The sequence below is a fragment of the Hordeum vulgare genome, chromosome 7H, assembly GCF_904849725.1.
Source record: "Hordeum vulgare subsp. vulgare chromosome 7H, MorexV3_pseudomolecules_assembly, whole genome shotgun sequence".
Taxonomy (NCBI): Eukaryota; Viridiplantae; Streptophyta; class Magnoliopsida; order Poales; family Poaceae; genus Hordeum; species Hordeum vulgare.
In genome coordinates, this window is record NC_058524.1 from 586,740,661 (window position 1) to 586,754,326 (window position 13,666).

At 40.6% G+C, this 13,666-nt stretch overlaps 1 protein-coding gene across 7 annotated transcripts; it reads left to right on the forward strand.

The window, feature by feature from the left end:
- The first annotated feature begins 2,032 nt into the window (after positions 1 to 2,032).
- LOC123411476 (histone-lysine N-methyltransferase ASHH3-like) lies at positions 2,033 to 11,071 on the forward strand. 7 transcript variants are annotated; one of them, XM_045104426.1, is made up of 12 exons: positions 2,039 to 2,345; positions 3,813 to 3,936; positions 4,359 to 4,461; positions 4,651 to 4,750; positions 7,882 to 7,960; positions 8,097 to 8,268; positions 8,347 to 8,427; positions 8,558 to 8,767; positions 8,879 to 8,930; positions 9,008 to 9,073; positions 10,447 to 10,601; positions 10,845 to 11,071. In XM_045104426.1, exons 1-12 carry the CDS (start codon positions 2,343 to 2,345, stop codon positions 10,876 to 10,878), a joined length of 1,179 nt encoding a protein of 392 aa, XP_044960361.1. In that variant the 5' UTR covers positions 2,039 to 2,342; the 3' UTR covers positions 10,879 to 11,071. The 7 variants fall into 7 exon arrangements, with proteins under 7 accessions (XP_044960359.1, XP_044960360.1, XP_044960362.1 ...); XM_045104424.1 differs by having other exon boundaries at positions 2,033 to 2,345; positions 8,558 to 8,930; XM_045104425.1 differs by having other exon boundaries at positions 2,034 to 2,345; positions 8,558 to 8,930; positions 10,447 to 10,540.
- Positions 11,072 to 13,666: the final 2,595 nt, after the last annotated feature.

Here is a 13,666-nt window from a genome sequence, read left to right on the forward strand (position 1 = left end):
CATGGGTTGTATGAGATCTTCCCTTTGACGCAAGCCCATGGAAACACACCTAACCCCCACATAGAACTCTCACGAAGACCATGGGTTAGTACACAAACACGTAATGGACAATGCTTACCATACCATGGGATCACTTGATCCCTCTCGGTACATCTTGTACGCTTTGTGTGTTGATCATCTTGATTTACTCTTTGTCTGAGATCTTGATCAACCATGTGTCTCTATGACCATTCTTTGGATAATACCTTGAATACCACCTTGGTCATCATATAAACTCCTTGAACCCAACAGATGGACTTCAAGAAGTGCCTATGGACAAATCCTATAAATATAACTTAAGGAAACCATTAGTCCATAGGAATTGTCATCAATTACCAAAACCACATATGGAGATATATGCTCTAACAGCTAGGTTCTTGCATGAAGCCCACTTCCATCATTTTTTTCATGCATCTTTCCTCCACGTAAGCAAGTGCCATGTAAGCGGACTACAAGCCCATTAGTGTGGTTGCTCTAAGCACCATGCACAAATCCCTATAAACTTGTGAGAATTTGCGATGTCGTGGCTCCATGCAATATTTACGACACCCAGCCATATATGTCATTGTGGTTGGCTTCATTCCGTCGACCCTCGAGGAAGGATTGAACTATGACGACAACCTATGCGGCTACCTCATGCCTCGACTAGGCATGATCCATTGTTGAGGAAGTTCTTCGACAACACCTTGAAGAAGGAGCAAGAGGCTCTCTAGCGCTATCATCACCTATCACCTCCGTCGAAAACTTAGCTTTCACGAGAGCGTGTCTCCATAACATAGTTTTTTTTACAATAGGCTCTCCACCGCATTGGTGGCATACAACCATATCATTTCTGAAGCTGGTTTTGAGATATTACGAAAATACTGGGACACTAACAAGTTTTAGATCACAATATTGATATGCGACATATATGTATATATCCATCAATCTAACCATACAATTGCAATTGCACATCTTCACACACTTGCAGTAGGATACCATCTGCTTTGGGTTCTTTATTATCTCATTCGAGAGATTTTTAGGATGATTTACACTATATTTAGTCTATTTTGGCTTTTACTGTCTACTCAATTGACATGGACGATTCACTAAGTTGACTACTTTGTTCACACTTTTCTTATGAGGAAATGAGCAAAAGATGATGGATTCTATCAAATGTTCGGTAGTGCATGTTGGAAAAATGAAAATAGCTAACAAGACACCTTAATTGTCAAAAGGACACGTAGAGCGGTGAATTTCAAGATTAAAATGATTTTTCTATAATAATAAAACACATGCATGTCTGTATGTGTTTAGTACATGTTTTTTTTTATAAAAGAGAATATATTAGTATTGAAAAGATACCGACTACACCCGATGCACCAACACGATCTCAAGAGCTACTCAAAACATGAAAGATGCACGTGATCAAATTGTTACAAAATAAGGAAAAAATGATCAATAGAACAAGTGCAACAAACAATAACGGCACCTGGAAAAAATTCCATCACCATTTTCAACGAAGATTTTGACTACAATTTCATGTGATATGTAGATTTAAAAATAAAAATTCACATTACCGCTTGTTATGTAATGCTTCTTCCGTTTCATATTAAGTGTCTCTCAAATAGACAAAATATGTTTGAGAGACACTTAATATGGGACGGAGGTAATAGTATTTATTTTCTATTTTTAATCACTAATTAATGCACCTTATGTAGAACATACAGAAAATATTCACCTGAAATGCCTACTATTTTACATGAATGGATATCCCATATTTATGAGAATGCTCATATATTATTCATATTTTTATGAGTTCATATGAATTAGTTATTCATTTCCCAAGATTAAATGGTTTCAATTCAAATTCAAGACGTAAATCCTTAGCCCATTCTGCATAAGGTCCGAGACAAAAAAGCACAGCCCAGAAAAAAACGGCCCAACCCAAAAGACACACAGCCCATTCCATTCTCCACGCGGCGACGCCTCCGCGGCGACGCCTCCGCGGCTCCTCCTCTGCCCGTCGCTGCGCTTGGCGGCGGCGCTCATCTCGCTCCGGCTCCGCCCTGCCGCTCCTCGGCCCCCTCCGCCGCTCCCCAGGCCCCTCCTCTGCTCCGGCACCGCCGCTCCCCTTCCCCCTCCGCCGCTTGCTTGCCGGTCGCCGTCACCATTCCGTTCCACCGGCTGCTGCACCCGCACGAGCTGGACGGCGCACGCCGGCTACCTTCCCACTTCCCTGCTACCGCCGCCCCTCTCCTACCGTCGTCGCCCGCCGATCTCATACCATCGACATCAAGCTCATCAGGCTCCAGATTTAGGACATGGTTCGTTCTCTATGCCGTGCCGTTTCTGTTACCTGCTAGTTGCAGGTTGCAACTACCAACTAGGAACTCTGAATTCATTGCTGTAGCATGTCGAGTAGGGAACTCTGTTTATTCACTAAGCATATCGACTAGGAATTGTCCTGATAACAAGCAATGGTCATGTACTAGTTTACGGTGTATTAGCTATCTTGGTTAGATGTTTATTCTAATGGATGGTGTTAACCATGTATCACTTGGTAATGATACTTAGCAAATGCCATGCCATAACGAAGACACTATGCACTTCTCATTCTGCAGTGTTCAATTAGCCAGTCTAGCTCCAGTTGTGTGGCGTTCTATGTCTACGTGATGCTGTTTGCTGTTGGAGTTCGGTGGTGTTGGGATGTTGGCTGCTCTTTGTTGTTTATGATGTGATGGCAATGCTTGTTCCATCGATCCTGGCAGTAACCTTTTATTAGCATGTGCACTTGGACCTAGAGCTGCAAGCTGCTGAAGCACTCCGCTACTTAAAACTTATTAATTGTGTTGTCCTGTTGAGATGTTGTGTACTTGTTTTTCTTGTATTGTCCGAACATTTTTGTTCAATTTCGGTCCACCACCACTCCCTTATCATACCGATGCCATGTAAGTTTCTGATACATTCTGTATTTGTTTCTGCATCCGCACCGCATTCCTACCACTTCCCTATCCGAGAAAAAAATGGAATATGATATGGTATGAGCATTATCCATCCGAATCCGATTTGGTTTCACCCTTACTAGTGAGCAAATAAATAAGTGGCATGGTCGACCCCTCGCATGGTTGGTCATTGTAAGTGTTACTGTAAACAGTTTTGGATCAAGGCGCACCGCTTTAATTAGCAAGTTTAGGGGGTCCAAATATGTGAATCTAGAGTAGGAGGACTAAAGTGAGTGCACCGCACAACTTAAGGAACTCATGGTGGATTTTACTCTATATTTATGTTAGACTGAACATAAGCTAGAATCAAGAAAATTCTACTATAAATATGATCGGCACAGTAAGTTGTGTGAAAAAAAACTGTTTAAAAGTGGACTCACATTCTACAGTCCACCAATTTATCTTATTTACAATCTACCCATTCTCTAATCTACACAGCCAGGGAACTTTGTTTACAGTTTGGCCTAGTAACAGACTCGGTGGGTGCCCAAATTCTTCAGCGAAGGTGTGCAAGGAAGCAGCGTACCTATAAGAGTAGAGGAAAAGGAACTGATCACCATGGCTAGGGAAGACTGCCGGGCAGGAAAGGATTGCTCCTTTGCGTGGATCTGTCGAGGCCCGATAGGAAGAGCAAGTAGGATAGGGTGGTTGGTCATGGTTATAATAAGGCTTAAACAGTCGCCACAAACTGTCAAATTTGAAAAAAATCTGCAAGCCATTAAAATTCAAGTTGAAAAAAATTCAAAGAGAGAAATTCTAGTGATATTATTGTCAATATTTGTTGTGCAGGGACCTGAGCATGTGTTTGATGACTTGACTAAGGCGCTGAAAGACCGTGCAGATTTTGTAGATTTTGATCTGCCATCTTCGCTGAAAGAATGGAAGCTAGGCTACTACATACCAATTAAGCGGAGTATCCTTGCCTATCATTTCTTGAATCCTATTTACTTCTCAAGTTCTTAGAGCAGCAATCATGTGCTTTTAATTTAGTAAAACGTCGGGTTGAAGTTTTCATGTTCTGCTATGTTGTGAAGTATGATTCATCATACCTTTCAATGTATATTTCACTTGGCAGTTTGGATTTGTGATACACCTAAAACTGTAATGTAACATGTGAGGAAATCTAATGCCAGTCTTTGATGTAGAAAGCAACATGGTATGGGGAAATAAATGTTTTTACACTTCGCGATAATTTTCTTACGAGGATGCATCTGAAAATGGCTTAATGTGTTGTGATTCTCATCCCCCCCCCCCCCAAGTTATCATGATGTGAACTTTTAATCTGCAAATGATAATAATTTTCTTCACATTATTGATGTCCTTAATTGTACCAAGATATTTATCTTACTAAGAAGCGGGTTGAAGATGATGGCATCTTTTGTTCATGCTCCCTTTCTTCTGAATCCTCAGTTACTTGTGGCAGAGATTGCCAATGCGGGTACTCTCTCTCTCTCTCCCCGTTTTTGCAGGCACGCACACACAATTGTGCATAATATAATTGCTTCGTACTCTGTAAGAAACATGAAGAAAACATACAAATTGTTCTTAGCTATTTGATTAATGTACTTGTAAAATTCAGTATATTGTCTGGAAAGAACAATTCTGAATTGCTATTTTATTGGTGCAGCATGCTGTTCTCTTGTTGTTCATCAAACTGTAAATGCGAGAACAAGTGTGCCAATAAATCATTCCAGCTCCGACCTGTGTTCAAAACAGAATTGATTAAGGTACGACCTATTCAAGTTTTCATAATTAGTGAGTTTGGAAGAACTAGCCATTTAAGAGGGAGTGAGGAGGAACACTGCCATTGCTATATACTCAGAGTGGTGTCTTGGCATGGCCCACAGGGGATGGTGGTAGGTCACACAGTTTCTGACAAATAATACTGTTGGTACAATTTTCAACAATGTGAGACTAACACAGTCACGGCCCACAGGGGATGGTGGTAGGTCACACAGTTCATGAATTCTGTCGACAATTGTCAACAATGTGAGACTAACAGATGGGCTACCCAAACTTGCCATATCATTCCTGGTTTACTCTCGGGATGCAAACTTTTAACCTTCCAATAAGACTTGTTAGAACGGCTATAAAACATTAATACAATGTTAGAGACTGTATTCTTAAAGAACAATTAGCCTTCTCTTAGCTTTCCCTGGAGTGAAACAAGTTTGTTTCTTTCTCCTCCCGTGTTTTGGTAAGTATCACAGCGAAGAACAACCCCATTGAACATGCCGTAGCTAGCAATACTCCATATCTTAACAGTATCATCTGCTCTTGGAGCTATTCAATTCACGCTTTCCACCCATTTAACGAGCTAAATACTGGTGGCCACACTAATTTTACACCTCCAAACAGCTATTCATGATCTGTTAAGTTTGCTCTTACATTGCTTCACCTTCATGCATTATTGGTCTGATTGGGCACAGTTGGTCATTCCTTTTTTGTTGACTGATAAGCACTCACGAATCTGAAAGATGATTCGGGAACACAGATCATCACATACACACATGAAAAAAAACAGATGTTACCCTTTGAAGGATAAGCTGTTTTTCCAGAGAGATGTGGCAGTTAGTCATGTATGTTACAACCGTAAAAAATGGAAAATTACAAAATAACAAGAATCAAAAGTATATTACTGAGAAGGATGGAATAAGACAGTACATTCTTATAACACTCAAGTACTCCGATGCGACAATCCTCAAAAATTAGCATATAGTACAATTCTCACTGAACAGTGTCTACATCAAAACTGAATAGTCCGATTATGTAGCGAAGCTTCTATTACCAGCATCTCCCAACCCTGGAACTATGTACCTGTGGGTACAAATCAATGACGTTAGTCACTCCGTTTGATCGGTCACCCGACCTAGAGGCCAGATGCACTATATTGAAGCACGGAAACGTTATGTACATACTTTTCAGCATAAGCATTGGACAGCTATAAGTTTAAGACAATACCCTCTCTCATCTACTTCAGAATCGATCACCCCTTCGTACACATGGAGCCTGAAGACCAAAAACAGACTAAACATCGGGAAACCTGCGATACAGATATGGTATTATTGCTTACCTAATCTTTCCCAGGTAACTTGTTGCTGGCTTTTGTGGCATGGGAGGTGCTGCAATAGCTGATACCTGCATTCACCAGGTTGAATGAACGAATAATTGAGAAATAAATATAGAAAGTTCCATGGGTTTGCAACTTCAATTTGCTTGCTTGTAACTCCATGATCAATCAACACATTGATAGCAGCAATGATGATCCCACCTAAAGGAATATAAGTTAAATAGATAATCTTTGTATTTATGTGTTAGTATACCAGCCATTATGCTTACGTGGACCAATCTATAACTTCTGTTTCTCTCTTTCATTACTGAAAATAAGCATATTTGAATTCTCAAACTGCAATTTCCTCACATAAACTGCTCAGGTACAATGACTTATCTTCCTTTCTTTGAGGATACTACTAAATAAACGAAATGGTTGGTAATTTTAACGGTACAACTTGAATGAGTCAAACCTCTTTCTTCAGGCAGGTGTTTGTGACCTCATCTGCCATACATGGTACAATTCTGTCTAACCATAACTATATGTGAAGACTCCACATGTTAGGTACGCCAATGGGGCTCCCCTGTTTCCTGGTAAAAAATCCATGGATTTTTTTTTTCATAGGGATGAGAGATCTTTTATTATAACCACAGTGGGGGTAACCAAGTATTGGGGGATGAACCCTGTGAACCAGGGGCAGGGATGTTCCTCTCCCTGTTCCCTATCTAGCTTCTGGGGCCTGTGGTTCAACCCAATGCTAGGCCACCTCAGTTTCCGACATCAAGTTTGCGTGTCTTTGATTCGTCTGGACATCCTTTTTGTCCCATTTTACTGCTGAATGATGCTGGCAGCCCAAATCCACCACAGCAAGGCCTATTCACACCACAGGTGCCTGTTGGCCGCTGCTATTCGCCTCTCCCAAAACCTGCTGCTGTTGGCACCTTTAACAGTGGCTATGGCCTCCTCTGACTTCCAATATTTTTCAGTGCAGGTTCTTGATTCTGGTGAGTTGTAATGTTAGTCTGTGCAGCTAACAGTTTCCTGTCTGTATTCGAGCTAATTTGTGTTTAGGAACACCTTAGCGGATACAAACAGAGGAAAATATTCTTGACCTATCATATTTGGCTATATCATATACATATATGGCGAATCTGTGTGCAGATAACTTGTACTATATTTGCCTTGTCCACCAGGACCAACTTAACAGAATTTGCGTCATTTTCTTGGTTATACGTTGTCTGATATTGTTTTTCCTTATGATGTTACGTTACATATAATGTTTTCCCCTACTTGCAAATTATTTTGTATTTCTTTCTGGAACTATTATATAATTCAAATATATCTTAGGAACACCATTACTTATCCCTGTACGTCATATTTGAGCTGGCCCTTATATCTGAATGCTAGCAAAATATCCAACATATAGTCGCGTTTTGTGCGCAACTGATCCTGTACCTTAAACCATCGCAAATCCCTATATATATGAATCTTCCTTCATCTTGTGATGCAGTATCTTCATTGTTCATGCACAAGCCAAGCAATACTTCAACATTGAATACTTCACAATTGGAAAAAATAAATGCAAGGAGGAAAGTTTGCTCTTTTGTGTTAATAAGTCCAGAGAATCTAAGCAAGTTGTTTCATGTTTGATGTTTTTTGACGCATAGCCAAACATTATTATTTAATGACCATTCTCTAGATTTCATGTGAAGTGGTGTATAAATTTGATTGCTTCATAAAACCTTTAATTGGTATGTATTTTTTTTCACTTCCCAACAGTTCCCTAAAAGACTTGTATTATTCTAGACAGAGAAATGTGGCTTTGGATTGATAGCCAAGGACGAAATAAAGAAAGGACAATTTGTTATAGAATATGTAGGAGAAGGTATGGGTGTGTTGAAATCTATTTTGAGCAAGTAAATGAAATACAGACAAATGCAAGTATTATACATTATGATGGTTACTCACATTGTATACTGCTCGATCAAACTAACATCATACATCTTGCATCAATATTGTAGTTATTGATGACAGAACTTGTGAGGAAAGGCTATGGAAAATGAAGAGACAACGTTACACTAACTTCTATCTTTGTGAGGTCAGTAGCAATATGGTCATTGATGCGACAAACAAGGGGAACAAGTCCAGGTTTATCAATCATAGTTGTGAACCAAACACAGAGATGCAGAAATGGTTAGTTATATTGTACTGCTTATTCTATATCCATGCTGATGACCCTGATATTTGCTACTGGTATCACGTTATTTCCAGGACTGTGGATGGAGAGACCAGAGTTGGAATTTTTGCTCTTCGTGACATAGAGAGAGGGGAGGAGCTGACCTATGACTATAAGTATGGTCATTCAGTTTCCTGGTTTTATAATTCTTTTTTCATTCTAATTTTTTTTTGTTTCGCCCACCTTGCTTTATCGCATGGTGTACACAAAACTGTTCCTGTTTCTAATCTATGTCCTTATCTACAGATTTGTCCAGTTTGGAGCAGATCAAGATTGCCATTGTGGGTCTTCAAACTGCAGAAAAATGGTTGGCACGTCTAAGTCATTCAACTCATTTGTTCTTCACAATGGCAACTCAGGAAGCTCACAAGATCAGCACGATATAAAGAAAAGAAAGACAACCTCAGATAATTGTATTGGGGAGATCATCCGTTTATGGGATCGACGAGATAAAATGTATGCCTTCACAACTTCAAATCTGGTTGATGACGTTAGATGTCCTTTTATCTGTTGTTTTCAGTTGCCGGCCCGGTTTAACCCCTTGTCTTTCAATATTCTGCCTTTCAGGTATGTCCCAGCAGTTGTACATGACTATGATGAGTACACCGGATTGCATACTGTGAGTTTTGCAACAGATGATTTTTACATGATATCTAATGAGCAATTCATATATTATATTATTTTGTTTTGGTTCAGTTACTGCTTGATGAAGAAACTACTGAAAAATTTGATATGAGAGAGGAAGATTGGGATTTTCTACCGGTATGGCATTCTTAGTAACTGAACTGGTTGATTTCGTTTGTCTTTTGGAGCTTTTGGGTTCTGTCATACCTTGCTTTCTTGGACAACCCACATACTTTGTAGCTAACTGCAATCTGAAAGAGGTACTATTACTTCCTTTCTGGTTTAGAGGGGCACAGGGCCTATCTCAAAAATCAGAAATTTCCAATGTGTAAGGCTCATTGTCTTGGGCACATGCAAATATAGCTATGTTCACATTAAATTCGATCAAATTCCCGTTCCCAGCATAGAATAAACCAATGCATGAAAGGGTGAGAGGGTCATGCATGTAGTATTAGTATGTTGTTTAGCACTTAAGTAGGTCTTCATTGGATGATGTGATTTGCAAGATGGGCCTAATAAACCGGAAAGGAGGGAGTACTATGATAAGTTACTTGCTAGCTTGTGCTTCACATCTTCTACCAAATTCAGTAAAACATGGTTGAATTTTTTCCTTTGATGTTCAAATAGCCATTGGATTACTCATATTTACATAGACATAGCACCTTTCCATTCTAGAACCAATGTTCAGCATATTGGTAATAGGTACCATATCGGTCGGGTGCTGAGTAGGGATTAATTGGCTAATCGGCCACTTAACTGAATTTATCGCTAACCCATATATCTGGAGATTAACTAGGACAATATCTATATATCCTAGGTTATATAGCAGCATCCAATGTACTTAAGTGTCTAAATATGCAATCCTAGGCTACGTAGCTACAAGAAGTGTTGCCTTGATGTTTTGGTGATGTTTCAGCCGATCTGGAAGGCCATAAACCTGCAAATTGAAAAGTAGGGAGGGACTGAGCCAGTTGTGGGCTAAAAAATGCCTAGCAGCCCAGCCGATAATTCAGCCTCACAGCTGATAAATCGGCTTGTCAGACAAATTAACTGGACCTACCAGTTAATGGCTCGAATAGCACGTTCTCGTATCGGGACGGGTCCGGATAGCAATTAACTGACCATATCGGCAGTTAACTGATCATCAACATCAGCTGATCTGTTCCAACCAGCAATTGGCTGTTCTTTCAAAATGTTACCAACTGTACAAAAATCCCCCAACACCCCGTCTGGATGTTGGAGTCGGGCTGAGGAATCGAAATTGTATCTTTACGAACTCTGCTGTTTGGGTGGCGAGAGTACTGGATTTTGAAGGCCCGTACCGTGATCTGTGCCGTCCGGGTCCTGCAAGGTTGCTGGTATTGATGTGCCCATGTATCCATCTCTTGAACTCTCTTGTGGAAGAAAGAAGTTCCCTGTTTATATTAGTAGAAGGTGAGGTAGCTGGAGACCCGTCCGGGTCCTGCGAGATTGCTGGAATTGCCGGACTCAATGATACAGTTGTAGGGCAGCCATGGTCATGGATGGGAACCTGGCATCGGGAACTCCAGAGAGAGCAACATGGAGTACGTATGGAGAAGAAAGATGGCTCTGTGAGGATTCCAGGTAACATGGGTGCCAGCAAGCAAACAGAAAATGGAATTGGGCAGTTGTTTCATTTTCAACAGTAAGTTTGTAAGGAACTGAACGCAAAAAATTGAATCATACATTATTTCCATTTCCACTTGAAATTTAATTGGGACTCTAATTCGAAAATACCAATTCAATTCAAACATCCACAGAGACCCTAAGGCTTACTGGTTCTGTAAATAGTCTGTCTCTTTCTTTCTTTCTTTGTTAGTATGACTTTTTTTTTTGTCATTTGCTCCAGAGATGCCCCCCCTGCTCATTTGATCTTATCTTTTTACAGCGCCCAGAAGATCCAGAAGAAGATTGATTATTGAAGGTTACAAGGATGACTAACTACTTACTCCCTCTGTCCCAAAATAACTGTCTTAACTTTATACTAGCTCTAGTATAAATTTGTATTAATCTTAAGACACTTATTTTGGGACGGAGGGAGTATAACATAGTGCTATTTTCATATTCAGACCCTTCTTGTGTACAACTGGCTATTATCAAAATTACAATTCTTTTGTTCGTCCTGTTAATTTTATCTTCTATTTCAGTTATTCTTACATGTTCTATAAGTGTGCCGAGAATATATCCATTTTTTTGTTCATCCTGTTAATTTTATTTTCATACCAGAAGTATATCCATATATCACTTTGTCATTTTTAGAGCATCTCCGACAGACAGACGCATGGTAGGGCGGCGCGCAAATATTTTTTTGCAGTGCGGAAATAGTCTTTTAGCTCGCTGGGCTGATGTTTTGCTTTATCAGAAGCGCTATAATATTATGCGCCGCAGGTAGCATTCACAGCAGTGGTGTTAATTTCCAGCACGCGTCCAACACGAACACATTTTTCACTCAAACAGAGAAACAAAAAGATCAAACACACACAAAGTAAATCCACAATAAATATTTCAATTATTATTACAATTCAAACGAATAGTTTATTTTTAATACAACAAATAGTTCGTGAATAATACAATAAATAGTTCATACAATATCAAACTAGTTTTGTTGCCCATTCCATGACCATCAGCTCATCATGCATTTCATCGAAAGACCATCTGCAAATATAAAGTTTAAAGCAATATATACCTTGCAAGTATTTTATCAAACACCTTGTGGGCACTGAGCTGCAAATGGTCGTCGGACGCTGTTCGTCGGAGGAACGGTGTGCTTGAGGGGCGGCGGCGAGGAGAGAAGGTAGAGGAAGCAGCGGCGGCCAACGAGAGAAGCAGGTGGGGCAGCGACACGCTGGGGAGCGACGAGGGAAGCGCCTCCGGCAGGTACGGACGGAGGCGCTAGCACCAGGAGGTTTCAGATCCAACGGTTGGTCTCATGCGCAAATGTTTGCTTGTCTCACGGGCTGGAGCGGGCGCATCAAATAAGTTGCGTGCGATGTTGTTTTTCTGAGCGAGCTGGCACCTGTTTACGGCGCGCGGGATTATAACACGGCTGCTAGAGCGCTACATTCGGTAGCGCGCGTGCTATATGGCCTTTTTTTTTCTAACGTGCGACCTATTTAGCGTGTCTGTTAGAGATGCTCTTAGAGAGTTTACTAATGTAGTTGGGCTGGCATTTTGGGTTCTTAAATAGCCAACTACTAAATGACGTAATTGTTTTTAAGTTAGTAAAGCTAGTCATGGTGACCTTTCCTCCAAAAAGGATGTAGGGTGTGTTTGGTTTGAGCCAAAGTCAAACCTACCAAAAACTTGGCTAGCCAAGATATCGGCCAACGCTTTGGTTGCCTTAAAACTTGCACTAGAGTAGGCAAAGTGGCTTCGGCATGCAAAATTTTGAACTGACTTAAGATACCAGTAGTTCAGATTTGAACTAATTTCTATGTAATTTTTTTGTGTGGTGTTATTTTTGGGCTCCTAAGGATTCGAAACAAAAGTACTTCTATCTGAACTTTTTCCCATAAGTTGGATGCATTCTCTGACGGATGTTTCTCTATCATGTGGAGGGTCCTTATGTTTGTGTGTAGTAATATGATACATCCAATTAATTCCCACCTCAGCAGAACATGTTGGACAAATCATCACTAGGGAAGTACATGTGCAACCATCCGCCCTCAAGCCAGAATTTTTGTGTGTGCGCTCCTGGCTTGTAAATCGGATTCCGACCCTAAAATTAGATTGGTTTACCTGTGTTCGCCGCCCTTTGCAAATAAGTATTATTTACCGCATGTGACATGTTCCGGAAAATATTGTCTTCCTAGAATCAACAGTTTTAGCCGATGTGGCTGGTGCCTGACGTGGTCAAGAAGTGTCAGGAACCTTCCCTAGCCCATATATGTACTTGGGCTAGGCTTAGGATGTCATATGGGCTGGGCCTGGAGGTGCACCGCCGATTGCTACAAGCTACAAGTATCTGGGAAGGAATAAACGGAAAAGGCATCCAGAGGATCACGACATCGAATGACAACGCGGCTACCCTTCTTCTACCTCCTTATCTTAAAAGAAACCTTCTTCTACCTCTGTCCCAATTCCTTGTTTCTCTTGTAATGGCAATCTTCCTCACAATTCTCTGTATGAAGTGAGAAACCGAGAGAGGCAGCAACTAGTTCCTTACATCAGTATTTAACTAATTAGTAATTTCATAATTAGTTTAAAAGCCCCAATAAATAACAGAGGCTGCTTATGAAAAAAAGCTAGGAAGGTGACGGCTTATTTTTTAAGCTGTCAAAAGAACTGGCCCTAAGTGTGGGTCATGAGCATACAGCATACTGCGACCAAGCAGCGTGCTCCATGCCCAGATCAAATATGGTGTGGGCTCGTGGCCTATGTTGCAGAACAAATGAGAAGTAGTGTTTTGAGGTTTGTTCATAGTGTGAATTTTAGCGCTCATGTGTCGATGGTGACAGAGCAGCTCACTGTCGGTGTATTATATTAGATTAAAAGATTGTGGCGGAGCGGCCGACCGCCTACAGGAAGCAGATCAAAATAAATGTGTCGTTGTTCTGTTGGAGGTGTGTTGTAACGATTTTTGTCCGGGTTTTCATTAATTAACCGGACAACTCTCTTCTACTTTTTAATGGATCGGACCCTAAGAAACCGCGTTTCAAAAAAAATAAAATGTCGTTGAGTATTTCTTTCGTAGTGCAGAATTGGTGCATT